The 15,956-nt window shown below is 46.3% G+C and overlaps 1 protein-coding gene across 1 annotated transcript in view; it reads left to right on the top strand.

Moving 5' to 3' along the window:
• The first annotated feature begins 6,346 nt into the window (after window positions 1-6,346).
• Window positions 6,347-15,956, top strand: part of CWH43 (cell wall biogenesis 43 C-terminal homolog) — a 47,980-nt gene continuing 38,370 nt past the window's right edge. The window contains exons 1-5 of the mRNA XM_080688408.1: window positions 6,347-6,660; window positions 8,477-8,668; window positions 10,818-10,938; window positions 11,743-11,897; window positions 13,274-13,475. Coding sequence (XP_080544534.1) covers window positions 6,618-6,660; window positions 8,477-8,668; window positions 10,818-10,938; window positions 11,743-11,897; window positions 13,274-13,475 — 713 coding nt within the window. The 5' untranslated portion in view covers window positions 6,347-6,617. The remainder of the gene's footprint in view (window positions 6,661-8,476; window positions 8,669-10,817; window positions 10,939-11,742; window positions 11,898-13,273; window positions 13,476-15,956) is intronic.

The following is a 15,956-nucleotide window of genomic DNA, read 5'->3' as shown; positions in this document are numbered from 1 at the left end:
AATAACTCATACCCTGTGAGTAATGAGTAAAAATCATACAGTACCAGTGGTTAAATAGAAATGAAATTAAACAGAGAGCAAGAGAATTAAAAGTTCAAATGAACATCTTATTTACGATATTTGACAATGAAATGAAAAGCAACTTTAATTTGAACTTAACATGCAGCATAGGAAAGGATTAGGGATCAGGATACATTTTCCCACAATGTGCCACGAAGGGGCAAAATGGTAAAACAAAAAAAATGATCCCAAACACTGCTAAAACAGCATTATCCCTTTGTAGAAGGGGATAAACACCTCTGATGAAATTCCCCCTGGCACACTGCCATTCTTGTCTCTGCCATTGGAAAAAAAAAAAAAAAGAGTGGATTAGAGAAAGCAACTAAAAGAACCTCAGGATGGAGAGACTATTGCTGTCATTGCCATACATGTACTTACCTACCATCTGCCTAAGCACAACGCCAAACGTTATGAGGGGTGTACAGCTAACAACGCAAGTTACCATTTACTGAGTACTGTGAGCACCATAGGCGATGTGCTGCCTGCCTCAGTACTGGATCTGCTTAAACCTCAGAACGACACTATGTATAAAGCAGTGGGGTTTTAAAATACTCACCCAAGCCCAGCTGGAGTGGTTCAGTGGTTGAGCATCAACCCATGAACCAAGAGGTCACTGGTTCAATTTTTGGTCAGGGCACATGCCTGGGTTGCGAGCTCGATCCCCAGTAGGGAACGTGCAGGAGGCAGCCAATCGATGAAGTTTCTCTCTCATCTGTTTCTATCTCTCTGTCCCTCTCCCTTCCTCTCTCTCTAAAAATCAATGAAAACATATTATAAAAAATACTCACCCAAGGATATGCTTATTGATTTTAGAGAGAGGGCAAGAGGAGAGAGAGAGAGAGAGAGAGAGAGAGAGAGAGAGAGAGATTGGTTTCCTTTTATATGTGCCTGACCTGGTATAGAACCCACAACCTAGGTATGTGCTCTGACCAGGAATTGAACCACAACTTTTCAGTATATGGACGACATTCCAACCACTGAGCAACACTGGCCAGGGCTAAGGTAGGCTTCTTTCAGCTGGCACGGTGTTTGCAAGGTTCACCCCTGTTGTAGCATAAGTCAGTCCTTCCTTCCTTTTTATGGCTGAATGATATTCCATTACATGGTATACCACATTTTCTTTATCTGCTCATTAGTTGCTGCACATTTGGCTATTATACTTCGTTTGTGCACAAATTATGTGTTTTCATTTCTCTTGGGTATATATATCTAGGAATGGAATTGTTAGGTCATATGGCAACTCTTTTCATCATGTGAGAAACTACCATACTGTTTTCCAAAGTGGCTGCAGCATTTTAAATTCCCATCAGCAATGTTGGAGCGTTCTATTTTCTCCACATCCTTGCTATTATTTGACTTTTTTACTATAGCCATCTTAGTGAGGGTGAAGTGATATCTCATTGGGTGTGTTTTTAAAAAAATATGTTTTTATTGATTTTAGAAAGAGAGGAAGAGAGAGAGAGGGAAACACTGATTCAGCCCGAAACGAGGGCATGTGCCCTCTCGGTGCATGGGAAGATGCTCAACCAACTGAGCCACACTGGCCAGGCCTCTGGGGTTTTGATTTGCATTTCCCTAATGAAATGATGTTGAATATCTTTTCCTATGCTTATTGGCTACTTGTATATGTTCTTAGGAGAAAGACCTATCAAATCTTTTATTCATCGTTAAGTATGGTTATTTGTCTTTTAATTATTATTGAGTTGTAATTATGTGTGTTTGCATGTTCAGAATACCTGTTCCTTACCAGATGTATGGTTTAAAAATATTTTCTCCCATTCTGTGCATTGTCTTTTCACTTTATTGATAGTGTCTTTGGAAGTACAAAAATTTTTAATTTGATGAAATTCAGTTTATTATTTATTTTGTTATCTGTGCTTTTAGTGTCGTAGCTAAGAATCCATTGCCTAACTGAATATCATGACGATTTACACCTGTTTTCTCCTAAGGGTTTTATAGTTTTACTAGGGGCCCAGTGCACGAAATTCATGCACTGGGGCGTGGGGTCCCTCAGCCCAGCCTGCCCCTTCTCACAGACTGGGAGTTCTCAGGGGATGTCCTACTGATGGCCTAAGCCCCATCACCCTGCTGCTGCAGTCACTGCCAGCCACTGCAGCGCCCAAGGTATTTTCATCAACACAGACTCCAGTCCCTACACCAGTGGTCGGCAAACTCATTAGTCAACAGAACGGCAAATCGCGGCTCGTGAGCTGCATGTGGCTCGCGAGCCGCAGTTTGCTGACCATTGCCCTACACCATGAAAAAATGACAACTTTCTTTAGGCATTTTCAAGATGTGTCTTTCTTTTTTTTTAATCCTCACCTGAGGATATGTTTCCATTGATTTTTAGAGAGTGTGGGAGAGGGAAAGACAGAGAGAAACATCAATGTGAGAGGGACACTTTGATTGGTTGCCTCCTGCATGAGCCCTGACCTGGGCCCCGGCCAGGGAGGAGCCTGCAACCTAGGTACATGCCCTTGATCAGAATTAGACCCGGACCCTGTGGTCAGCAGGCTGAGGCATTACCCACTGAGCCAAACCGGCTAGGGCAGGATATGACATTTCTTAGCCCCTCCAGCAGGAGTGTGGTGGAAAAACCCTACATCACCTTTTTTGGATTCTTATTACCCAAGTTACCAAAAACATTACCAGTGGCGTACAGGGAGCTTAGCCAATGAACGGTCAGAAAAGGTGTTCCCTCTGCAGCTCATGTGCAGAGGCAGGACTGCTGGCAAGCTGAGGCTGGCACCCCCGCCCCCCTCAAGCCTCCACTGTGGCTTGGGCAGGGCCCCCCGGCTCCCACCAAACCTCTGACCACCCCCCACCCCCGGCTCCGCTCAGGCTCTGCTCAATCTGCTCAAGCCTCCGCATGGCTTGGGCAGGCCGCCCCCCATCCCCCAGCGGCTTGGGATGTGTGATGCCCTCCTCCCTCATTGTTCTTTTCTTTCTTCCTTCTTCTTTATTTTGTAAATATAGACCTTTTTGGCAACTTCCAGCTCCCTTGTCTTATGTAAATGCAACTGTTGCTGCTCCCTGCACCTGGCTTCCTTGTGTTATGGAGATGTACCTGTTGCTGCTTCCTTGTCATATCCTATCTAATAGAAGAGTTATATGCAAATTGACTGTACCTCCGCTACACCCACCAGCCATGCCCACCAGCCAATCAGGAGGGAATATGCAAATAAACCCAACCAAGATGGCCACAGCCACAGAGAGCAGGAGGGAGGCTTGGGTTTCCCTGGCAATGGAGGAAGCCAAGCTTTCCGCCTGCCCTTTCCAGCCCAGGCCTCCACTCAAGGCTACAAAGTTTCAATGATAGAAGATACATAAAGCCCAACAGAAATGACTGCTGCCACAGAGCGAGCAAAAGGCTTGACTCCACTCCAGGCTACAAAGTTTCAATTGTAGAAGATAAATAAATCCCAGATCCCAGGGCCTCTGCTTGGGTCGCCGGGGGTGTGTGGCCAGCCTGCAAACCTCCACAGGCCCCTCGCCCAGGCCACCCCACACCCTAAGGGAACTCCCACCCTGATCTGGGACACCCTTCAGGGCAAACCAGCTGGCCCCCACCCATGCACCAGGCCTCTATCCTATCTAATAAAAGAGTAATATGCAGATTGACCATCACTCCAACACACAAGATGGCTGCCCCCATGTGGTCAAAGATCCTGCCCCCATGTGGACACAAGATGGCCACCACAAGATGGCCAACAGGGGAGGGCTGTTGGGAGGAGCCAGGCCTGCAAGGGAGGGCAGTTGGGGGTGATCAAGCCTGCTGGGGAGGGTAGTTAGGGGTGACCCAGCCGGCAGAGGAGGGAAGTTGGGGGTGACTGGGTCTGCAGGGAAGGGCAGTTGGGGGGGACCCAGGCCTGCAAAGGAGGGCACTTAGGGGTGACCAGGCCTGCAGGGGAGGGCAGTTAGGGGCAAATAGGCCGGCAGGGGAGCAGTTAGGCATCAATCAGGCTGGCAGGGGAGTGGTTAGGGGGTGATCAGGCCTGCAGGCAGAAGCGGTTAGGGGCAATCAGGGAGGCAAGCAGGCAAGCAGTTGGGAGCCAGCAGTCCTGGATTGTAAGAGGGATGTTCGACTAAACGGGCAGTTGGACATCCCTCGAGGGGTCCCAGATTGGAGAGGGTGCAGGCTGGGCTGAGGTACACCCCCCCCGCCCCGCACGAATTTCGTGCACCGGGCCTCTAGTGGAAATATAACTGCGCCTGGCTTCCTTGTGTTATGGAAATGTAACTGCACCTGGCTTCCTTGTGTTATGGAGATGTACCTTCTCCCAATCTGTAGCCCTGTGTTTTTCCACAGATCCCAATTCTAAAAATTCCCTAAGCCTGCTTATATTCCCCTAAAATTCCTGTTTCATTGAGGAGGGCAGTTTCCACTCGCCCCTGTTTTCTATCCCCTGAGCAAGTGTTGCTGTAACGGGACAAACAATGGGTCCGTGCTGCCTGTCACTACCCGAGCCAATGAAGCAGAGACAGGGTTGAATCATAGATGAGCGTTTATTCCAGGACTGCCGGCAGTATGGGAGAGCAGCAGGTCAGCCACAAAAATCTGCTCTGCCCCCCACCATATGCCAGTTGCTTATACAGCAAAAGCACAAAGGAAAAGTAGGCAAAAGGGCAGTTTACAGACATGCAAAAGGACTAGGCGTCTTCAAAGGGCTCAGTGATATGCAAGGGCTGGGGTTACAGGGGAAATAGCCAAAGGGAGTCCCAGATGGGCAGTTAACAGGTAAGCAGGCTGGAGGTCTGCAAAGGCTGCAGGTATGCAAAAAGGGCTGGGAATCTTCAAAGGGCTGGCAATTCTGGTTTCTGCAGCAAAGTTGTTAATCTTTTCATGATAACAGGCAGCTCCAAATGGGGAGGAAGGGCTGCAACTCCAGGTCAGCTCCAGCCAGGGTAGAATGTGCCTTCTTTAATCAGAATAAAGTAATCACGGTTAACAGAGCATGATTAATATTTCTTACAATACTAGCCGGTTCCCCAAATTCTATTGCTGCTCCCTTTCATTGCTACATTTCTGAAAGCCGCCAAAAATCCTGTGACCTCTAGAATTTTTTAAAAATAATATTTTTATTGATTTCAGAGAGGAAGGGATAGGGAGAGGGAGAGATAGAAACATCAATGATGAAGGAGAATCATTGATCAGCTGCCTCTTGCACGCCCCACATTGCGGGTGGAGCCTGCAACCTGGGCATGTGCCCTGACCAGGAACCTAACACAACCTCTTGGTTCACAGGTCAATGCTCAACCACTGAGCCACGTGGGCGGGGCCCTCTAGAATTTTTTGATCACCTTTCCAGGATGCAATATGTTCACTACCCAAGGTGAGAAGGGGCTGTGCCTCTCGCCAGAGCCCGCTCGCCTCCGGAGCGTCGCCCAAGCCTTAAGGACGCCAGAGTCCTGTTCACACTTGTCCGCCAAAAGCTCCAGAGCCCGTCTTACCGGCTGCCCTTCCCTTTGCCTCCTCCTTGTTCAAACCAGGGCACCGCTGGTCCTGAAAGGTAAAGAATTTTGTTTACTTTATCTTATCGGGGCAAATCCTGAACTTCTTAACTCCAGAGATTAAAAAGCAACAATGGAAAATGGAGCTTCAGAAAAAAAGCAAACCCTAACTGAAAGAGTAAAGTTTTCTTACAGCTGTCCGTTTTATCTTAAAACTCCAAGGTCTTCCCCCTTCGCCGGTGGTGGGAACAAGACCCTTGGACCTGTCCCAGGAAAACAGCACTGAGTTAAGAGCAGATAAAGCAAATAGTGCTCTGACAGATAAGAAAAGCAGGACAGGAGATTACAGGGTGGGACTGTTGACTGAAAACTTAGGCCCTGTCATTAAACATGTTATTAACGAGCCCTGTTAGAATTTCCTGGCGGCTTTGTCCTCTCTTCCCCCTCACATGTGTAACCCCCCCGATGTATAGTTTTTGCCTATATATACTTGTAAGACTTTCTGCTCGGGGTTCGACTCCTCGCTCCATGTGAGTTACGAGTTGAGCCCCAGCGCGCTGGAATAAAGCCTCTTGCTGTTTGCATCAAGTGACGCCTCCTGTGGATGATTGGGGTTGCCACCGATCCGTGAGATAGAGTAAGGGTCCCTTTGGGGGTCTTACAGTCCCAGTTGCACTCGTTCCTGCCCTCCTGTGCGCTGGCGGCGCTCCATCCCGGGGTGGCTCCGGGAGCCGGCGGACTTTGCCCGACGGCGGGGGCCCTCAGGTCGCCATGCTCGCGCGCATGTCCTCTGCAGAGTGCTGTCCCTATGGCAGCGCAGGCGGCACGGGGACCTGGGGACGCGAGGCGCCCGCGGCGGTGGCAGCGGAGCGGGCACTGGCGGCGCCAGGCCAGGCGGGCTGGTCTGGGTGTGGCCGGGCGGAGGCTGCCGCCCCACCCAAGTCTGAGCTGGGCACCGGGGCCCGAAGGCGGCTGCGGACTTGGCGAGAGGACGCGGGCGCGAACGCAGGGCCCAGGAGGACGCGGCAACAGGCGGGGTCGTGGGGTGCGCGCGGCAGGCGGGCCCTCTCCTGCTTTCCTAGAAAGCGCCGCCCCACGCCGCGGCCATGCGCTACCTGTGGAGAGAAGTCCTCCTGGAGACCTGGCTGGGTAAGCCGAGGCCGCTTTGGCCGCGGGCTAGCGGGGGCCGGCTCCTCCTGGTTCCCCCCGGCCCTGCCCGGAGCCGCCGCGCTCGGAGGGCTGGCTGAGCCCCGCGAGGAAGAAAAGCGCTCTCAGTGCCCAGAGGAGAGATGCTTATCGCCCCCTGGGAACCTTTGCTAGCGCAGGGGGAAAAGAAAAGACCCAGAGGGAGGTTCCGAGGCCGAGGACTCAGCAAGGCGCCTGCGGGAACCGGTGCCTCCAGGTTCCCACGCCCGCGTGGGGTTGCCCCCGAAGGCGCGCGCATTCTCCACGTGTCGGCCTTGAGCTCGCGCGGCCGGTACCGCCCGCTCCACGGAGCCGCCCTCCTCCCCACCCGTGACCTTTATGTTTAACTTAAAACTCAGAAGAAAAGGGGCACCCGTTCCTCCGGCGGCTGTGGGTGAGCGCATGGGCAGTAGCTGCTGCTGCTGGTGCGGGCCCGGCACGGGTGGCCTTGGTGGCGGAGGCTGCACATGTGGGCATTTGGCGAAAAGCATAGAACTCGGGTCCCATGAGCTCATTTAGTAGCTTTACAAAAAAAAAAAAATCCCACGAGCAATGACTGTTGTAATTCTGTTGGAGCTGTATGATTAAAATCAGAATTCCTAGACAAACGCTGGGAGACTGCTGGGATCTCGCTGCTCGACATGACACAGGCATCCCTCTGGCCCGGGAGGGGCGCCTCGCTGAGAGCTTGATTTTCTGGGAGCTGGTAATGCTCAGAGGGCCCATGTTTCTGCCTCAGTCTGTATCTCATGAGTACGGCCATGTAAAGCGACTGGCAGCAAGTACCTAGGGTGCTAGGTACTCCTTGTACTTGATCTCATTTAAGCTGAACTCTTAAAAGTGCTATTTTGCTTTTTAAGAAAGGGAGGCTGAGCCAGGCCGGTGTTGCTCAGTGGTTGAGCGTCAACGGATGAACCAAGAGGTCACTGGTCAGGGCATATGCCTGGGCTGGGGGCTCCATCCCCAGGAGGGGGTGTGCAGGAGGCAGCCCATTAATGATGTTTCTGTCTCATCCATCTTTCTATCTATCCCTCTATCTTCCTCTCTCTCTAAAAATCATTAAAAACATTTTTTAAAATTTTTAAAAAGAAAGGAAAAGGAGGCTGAGAAGTAACTTGGGAGAAAGTTAATACACTTAGTCATTAGAAAGCTACGTTTGGAGCTAGACTGTGTGGGTTTAAGTTTATCCTGCCTTTGCTGCTTTTGTGACTTTAGACAACTGTCTAAAGTCACAAAAGCAGCAAAGGCAGGATAAACTTGTTTTGCATTTGTAAGTGAAGAGTAAGAAATAATGTCAACCTCATAGGACATGGGTTGTGTGAGGAATAAGGGAGATGATGTGTGTAAATCCTTAGCACAGAACCTAGCACAAGGTAAGCATTAATTATCATTATTGTAGATTTCAAAGTCGTTGGCAGAAATGAAACTGACTTCAGATCTGGGTATCCCACTGCCCCATTCTGTTTCCTAAGGGTTGGGTTTAAAACAGTCTACACTCAAGAAAATGTTGACTAACCGACCTGCCTATCCGTGTAGTCTAGGGTGGAAGGAGGGAGTCTGCTGCTTGTTGCTCTTGTCGGTTTTCATATTTCTCATTCTGAAAGTCAACTTAGGTAAGGAAATGTTGTCAGTCAAGGTCCTGACAGGAAACCCAATTCAACCCGGGTGTTCCAAATGAAGAGTCTTTACTACAGGGACGACCTAGTGGAGGGGCGGGGTTACTGTGTGAAACGATGACAAAGTTACACTTGGTCTTTTCTGAAAAGTCTTTTTCTTCTAGGATACGTTACTTGGTCTCTCTGGCATGACCTGCCTCCGATGATTTATTACTTTCCTTTGCAAACACTGGAACTCACCGGGCTTGAAGTTTTTGGCATAGCTTTTCTTTCTCCGATGTTCCTGGTAATTGCTTCTTTCTGGAAGCTGGTTAAGAAGAAGTGGGTGCTAACCCTGCTGCGGATAACTGCTGTTGGTAAATATTTGAAAGTATTTCTTTACGTTTTATTTTTAGTTAAAAATCAAATGGAAAATGTCGACTGTTCTTTGAATGCTAAATGTTTGAATTAGAAAAAATAGTTCTCTTTCTCTTACTGCTACCTCAAGAGTTTTAGTAAAATTGGAAGAATAGACAAAAAGCCAATGTATTTTACATTACTAATTTTCCTATCAGATTGGTAAAGCTTAAAAATCATGAAATGACAAGGGGAAAGAAACCTTGGTAAACAGTTCAACTCTTGAATATATTGTATTCGTCCCCCCCAAAAAAAATATGACACAAAACTCAGAAACCATTAAAATTGTTAAATGACACTGCATAAAAATATGAAAATTATGCATGACCAAAACTCTAGTAAGCAAAGTCAAACAACAACGTAGGAAAAATATTTGCAATTCTTTTAGTCAACGTCAAAGGGCTAATTTCCCTAATATATGGTTTTTCACAAATTAATAAATAAAGGACCAACAACTCAATAGAAAAGGGGGCAAAGGCTACCATCAGTTTACTGGAAATGAAATATAATTATTTATTTAAAAATGTACTAAAATGTGTAGAATACAAATTGTACTCACAATATAGTTATGTATAGTTTTACCTATTGGATTGGCAAAAAAATAAAGTCTGATAACACTGTATTGTAAAGATGGGAAGCAGACACTCATTCACTGCTGGTGTGAATCTAATTTGGCAAACCTCTGTGAAGGATAATTTAGCAATTTTGGTCAAAATTGCAAATGTGTACATACTCTTTCATCCAGCATTTCCACTTCCAGGAATGTATCTAGTTCATACTTCTATTGATTTGGGTTATTTTTAAAAATATATTTTTATTGATTTCAAAGAGGAAGGGAGAGGGAGAGATAGAAACATCAATGATGAGTGAGAATCATTGATCAGCTGCCTCCTGCATGACACCCCCCCTCCCTCCGCACACTCCCCTCCCCTAGGGATGGAGCCTGCAACCTGAGCATGTGCCCTTGACTAGAATCGAACCTGGGACCCTTTAGTCCGCAAGCTGATGATCTATCTACTGAGCCAAACCACCTAGGGCAATTTGGGTTATTTTTTACCTTAAAGATTTTGACCCATTAGAATGGCTATAAAAAAAATAGACAATAACAAGTGTTGGCAAGGGTACAGAGAAATTGGAGCAGTCACACATTGCTGGTGAATGTACAATGGTGCTGCTGCTTTGGAAAACAGTTTGTCAGATCATTAAAATGTCATCTATCCTATGACCCATCAACTCTACTCTTGGCATTTACCTAAAACAATGAAAACATATGTTCACACAAGACCTTGTACACAAATCTTCATAGCAGCATTATTTATAATAGCCCAAAAGTGGAAACAACCCAAGTGCTCATTGACTGATGAATGGATAAACAAAATGCAATGGAATTTGCCCTGACCGGTTTGGCTCAGTGGATAGAGCGTAGGCCTGCGGACTGAAAGGTCCCAGGTTCGATTCCGGTCGAGGGCATGTATCCCCAGCGGGGGATGTGCAGGAGGCAGCTGATAGATGTTTCTAACTCTCTATCCCTCTCCCTTCCTCTCTGTAAAAAATCAATAAAATATATTTTTAAAAAATGCAATGGAATTTTATTCAGCCATGAAAGGGAAGATGTCCTGATAACATTTTACAACATGGATGAACCTCAAAAACATTATGCTAAGTGAAAGAAGCCAGTCATAGAAGGCTACATATTTTATGATTCCTTTATATGAAATTTCTAAAATAGGAACATTTATATGAGCAGGAAGTAGATGATGATTGCTAGGAGCTGGGGGTGGGGGAGAAGAAAAGGCAGTAATGGCTAACAGATATGGATTTCTTCTTGGGGGGATGAAAATATTCCGGAATTAGATAGCGGTAATAATAACTCAACTTTGTGAATATATAAAAAACCATAAAATTGTACACTTTAACGGGGTAAATAATATGGTATGAATTATAATCTTGATAAATTTTTGAAAAGATTTATGCACACACACAATTTTACATTAACTCTCTCTTCCTGAGTATTAAAATGGTATCAGACACAGCAGTGATGCAAAGCAGAGAACCGAGTACCAATGTGTGGCTGCCAGAAATACTTAACTCTCTGTAATTTGTTTGTAGGCAGCATAGCCTCCTTCCAGGCTCCAAATGCTGAACTTCGGCTGGTGGTCCTTGCGCTTGGTGTGTCTTCCTCACTGATAGTGCAAGCTGTGACATGGTGGACAGGAAGTGGTTTGCAAAGGTATGGTTCGAGTCCTATGAACCTATAGATAAATAAGTGTAGCCCAGCCGTGTGGCTCAGTGGTTGAATGTCATCCTATGAACCAGGAGGTCAAGGTTTGATTCCTGGTCAAGGGCACATACCTGGGTTGCAGGCTCGATCCCCAGTAGGGGGTGTGCAGGAGGCAGTCGATCAGTGATTCTCTTTCATCGTGGATGTTTCTATCTCTCCCTCTCCCTTCCTCTTTCTGAAATCAATAAAAACATATTTTAAAAAGGAGGGGGACATCTGTAATACTTTCAACAATGAAGATAAACTTTGAAAAATAAAAAAATAAGTGTAGTGATCAGTTACCAAAGGGGAAGTTGGGACCAAGAGTTCCAGGTTATTGTATTTACTTTCCATCCGGCCTTGTAGCCAAGATCAGGGTGTGAATACCTGCCGTCACTCTTTATTTTTTTTATTATTTTTATTACTATTTTTTTACATATGTGTCCTTATTCCCCCATTATCCTCCACCCCCCACTCATGCCCCACCTGCCGTCAGTCTTAATAATGTTTTGAGAATGAAGGAATTTTGACAAGTTGCCTAGATAATGGGCTAGATAAAGGCTAAGACATGTATATTACTGCAAATTACCAAAATCAGACTATTTCATATATTCATTCTATGAAAGTATGAAATTCATGATGGATGCAGTTCATTGAAAGCACACAAAAAGTCATTAAAAACACTTTCAACAATAAAGATAAATTAAAAAAAGAAAGAAAGAAACAACCAGAGGCAGAAAACAAACAAACAAAAAAATACGTTTGCACTTCCAGGTACCTCAGAATCTGGGGATTCATTTTGGGACAGATTCTTCTTGTTGTTCTCCGCATATGGTACACTTCACTAAACCCAATCTGGAGTTATCAGATGTCTAACAGGGTGATACTAACGTTAAGTACCATAGCAACACTTGATCGCATTTCCACAGGTAAGTGTATGCTGAATTTATTTAGGGATATTCTCTCTTGCCTAGTTTATATTTCTGATCTAAATGTAACATATCTTGGAAAGATAATAATAGTCCTTCTGAACTATTTATCTTTTTTAACTTTTTCTCCCTCTGAGATAGTAACAGGCCCAGTCAGTGGACTATTATCTAAGCAGAAGGAACCTTTTCCTTGCTAGTACAGTGGGTGACAATAAAAAGCTGTCTCTGGCTTGTATCGCGGTGGAGAGGGAGGGTAGACCAGGCCCTGTGCTCCTGGCTGGCTTACAGCCCATCTTCCTCCTCTTCCTCTCTGGACAGGGCTCTCCATGGTGGCGTCCTTCCTCCCTCTCCCTCTGACCCCAGTGTATCTCCTTCACAATGGAAAGTTATTTGTGAGCTAGGGCTGTGGGAACTTCCTGGGTTTTTATTTCTAGGAGTCCAAAGATAATTAAACTCTAAATCTGAAACTTGAAAAGAAGGAAATCTTGCATATTCTCACCACTGTTCAAATCACCTGTCTCTGGTGATAGACACATACCAAACTTGGATGCTTGCTTCATAGGCTAACTCAACACCCTTCTGAAAAGAAGGGAGAAGTGTTACCAGGTTCTAATTAATTTGCCCCTGGCTCTTTGTGTGACTCTCAATGACTCACTGTTCTTTTGTAAATACAAGGACAGATCTCACAGATTCATGGAAGTTTAGAGGATTTTGGCTCACCATGAACAAAGTGCTTGTGTAATTCCCCTTTGGCCCTGATTCTAGCATGGGCTGGGGGTAGTGAGACTAGAGAAACATCATGCAAGTAAATTGGTCAAGTGACAGTAATATTAGTTAGAACATTTAGAACTTGGTTTAGTGCACTAATATGTGCTTTATATTTTATAAAACACTAATATCTAAAGGTGGAAACTCAGGCTCAGATCAGGGCTCAGCAGAGTCACCACTCAGTCGATGCACTCTGTTACTCTGACTACAGGGGTTCAGATGAGAGCCCTGTTCTTTTGGGGAGAAGCAGCCTGGAGTCCTAGAAATATTCTGCTCCTTTGTTCCCTGAGCATACTATTCTCTTTCCTACATTTGGTTTTGTTCCTACTGTTAACTTCACATGAAGTAACTGACTTTCAGCATTTCTCGGCATTTTCACTTGTCAAATTTCAAGATGCTTGGTTCTCCCTAAACCATTCCTGATCTGGCTTGCCTAAAACAAGCTCTCCCACCAACTAGCTCTGCTTTGTATCACAGTTGCTTGTATCATCCCCCTTCTAAAGTACACGCCTGGAAGCCAGGTACCATTTCTTATTCACTGAAAGTCTGTTAAATGTAGAGGGTACATTTCCATGTAACCAGGCCTTTTCCATTATTTTTTATTCTAGATGGTGACTGCAGTAAGCCTGAGGGGAAAAAGACCAGCGAGGCAGCCAAAGGGATGGCCTGTAGGCCTCACTGGTTGCTGGCAGGGGCTGCCTTTGGCAGTCTTGTGTTCCTCACCCACTGGATTTTTGGAGAAGTCTCTCTTGTTTCCAGATGGGCAGTGAGTGGGCATCCCCATCGAGGGCCAGATCCTAACCCATTTGGGTGAGTTTGGGTTTGTTGTGGTTGAAGAAAGAAGTACCTTCTTTGTTGAGCAGCTAGATCTGTGCTGGCCAGATATTTCCTACTCTGCTTCCTTTAGACATTAGAAATGTCGCATGCCATTACTGTGCTCTCTGGAGACGGAGGAGACAGAGAGTATTGGCCAACACTGCAGGATTGCTGTGAGGTGAATGAGGGAGGGTTGAGGGCTGTGCACAGCCAAGCGGGAGGTTCTGGGAGCTCCTGCACGGGCATCCTGAAACGCTGAGGAATCCCCGCACAGAAGACCATGCTCAGTGGCAGGGAAGGCATGGCACTCCCTGGCCATTTTCTCCAGAAACCTCCCCCACTTCCCCTTACAGTTGGGCATTTGGTAGGATGAGACCAGAGTGCCCTGATGAGGGACTGGGTTGGCAGCCTGGGCATAGATCTTGATTCTCTGCAAAGGACGAAAGCCCTGGGAGATCTCTGCATCCTCTGGTACTTTGGAACCTGCTGCAGCCCTGGGGCATCCCAGAGTCAGCAGTCCTGAGTTTAAGTGTTGGTCCATGTGCTTGGTCCTCATTATTCTCTCTCTACTCTTCCTGGCACATCCTACCTCCTGCAGTGAGGTCCAGCCATTCATGTTAAAAGATTGGAGGGACCTTTAAAACATCTGCCTCAGCTATGTTTTCTCTTAAAGTGCTGAAATTCCCATATTTGGATACATGTAAAAAAAAACTGCCCCCGGCAAACCTCTGGGCATATCCTGCAGATGTCTCAGGCTCAGTATATCCGCATCTGGACTCAGCAGTTCCCGGTCCCCAAACATGTTCTTCCTCCTCCATGCCTTGGTTCACTCTGCCAAGTCATCCTGCGATTCTGAGTCTTCTTCCTTTTCTGAATCCAATTGGGCATTATGTTCGGTCAGTTCTACTGCTTCTCTGAAAGAATCTATACTTTCCTCCCTGTCTGCAATCATATCTGCCTTAGTGGAGTCCTCACCATCTTTCACCCAGGCCATGCTATTGTCTTCTAATGGTCTCTCTCTGGTGTGGCCTTCTCCACACTGCCCCAGAGTGAGCTCTCGAAAATGCAAATCTGACTCCATCCCTCCCTTGCTTAAAACCTTTCAGATCCCGCTCCCCTCCATATCAGGTCACAGAGACAGGATCTGCACACACACCCTCCCCCGCCTTACTTTTACAAATGCTCTCTGCTCTCTATCTTATCCCTGTGCTTCCCCTGGGCTGACATCACTTTCAGTTCCTTAGAAGTACCGGACTGTTCCAGTCCTCCATCTCAGTTATGTGCTCGTCCTTGTCTGGGTTACCTTCTCTGTCTTGATATCCTGGCAAGCGCTTACTCAACCTTCAAAACCAGCTCATGCATCTCCTTTGTGAAATCTTCTCTGACTCTCCCAAGGATTCCTTTATGCCACATACTCGCTTGGATCTCCACCCCACATATCTTTTTTTATTATTCTGTATTACAATTAAAAAACAAATTATGACAGTTATTTCTTCCTTTCTAGACACCATACTCCTGAGGGCAGGGAATGAGAAAAGGAACTAATATTCAACTTTGGACCAATCACGTGACATCCCTGGCTGTTTTCTCACTGTACAATGACAGCTTTCTTTTCAGATATTTTGTAATTCTATATGTCGGGCAAGACATTGAAAATGGAGATGTAACTCACGAGACCGGCATTCCCAAACTATGTTCTGTGGAACACGGATTTCTTGAGATGTTTGTAGGTACTCTGAGAGGAAAAAAAAGTTTCAGATCAAATACTGCATCTCACATTCCTTTCGTTGTGCTTCACAAGGCAAATGAGTCTATTAGAAATTCTTGAGAGTTTCTTAAACATATTGAAACATGGCATTCCTTCTTTAGAACTCCTATTCACATCTCAAAAACTGGTGTTTTTCAGAACCCCTGTTTGAGAAATGTTGCACCATCATAGTAGGAATTGCTTTAGAAAATTCACTAGATTTCACTTAAGGGAACGATGCTGAAGGGACCCTGGGAAACTGAAGGATCGTTCAGACGTTCAGACTGCATGCTCTGGGATGATGAGGGAGCAGGACAGACTGTCTTAGTCATGTGTTCCGGTTTCCCATCAGCCCACGCCAGGCCTCCTGACCCGGTTACTCTTACTCTTCCATAGCACTTTCCAGCTTCTGATATTCTGCACTACTGGTTAATTATATTTATTGTCTGTCCCCCTTCCCGCACTGAACGTGACTCCTATGGAGGAAAGGGATCTTTATTCATGGGTGTGTCTCCAGCCTGGCACATAGTGGGTCCTCATAAACATTGTTGTTGAATTGGGGATAGAAAAAGATCAACAGTGTCCTCCATGGCCTTTTGTCACATCTGGTCTTCTGTGGACCCAGGGCGATCTCTAACCTTAGGATGCGGGGACGGGCAGGATAGCAGCTGGGAGCCTCACTCCAGAGCCCGAGCGCCTTTTTGGGATTCTCTGTCCTACGTGCGTTG

Source organism: Plecotus auritus, assembly GCF_963455305.1.
Source record: "Plecotus auritus genome assembly, chromosome: 1".
NCBI classification, from domain to species: domain Eukaryota; kingdom Metazoa; phylum Chordata; class Mammalia; order Chiroptera; family Vespertilionidae; genus Plecotus; species Plecotus auritus.
Note: the sequence above shows the minus strand (reverse complement) of the source record. Positions and strands in the feature narration are given on the sequence as shown.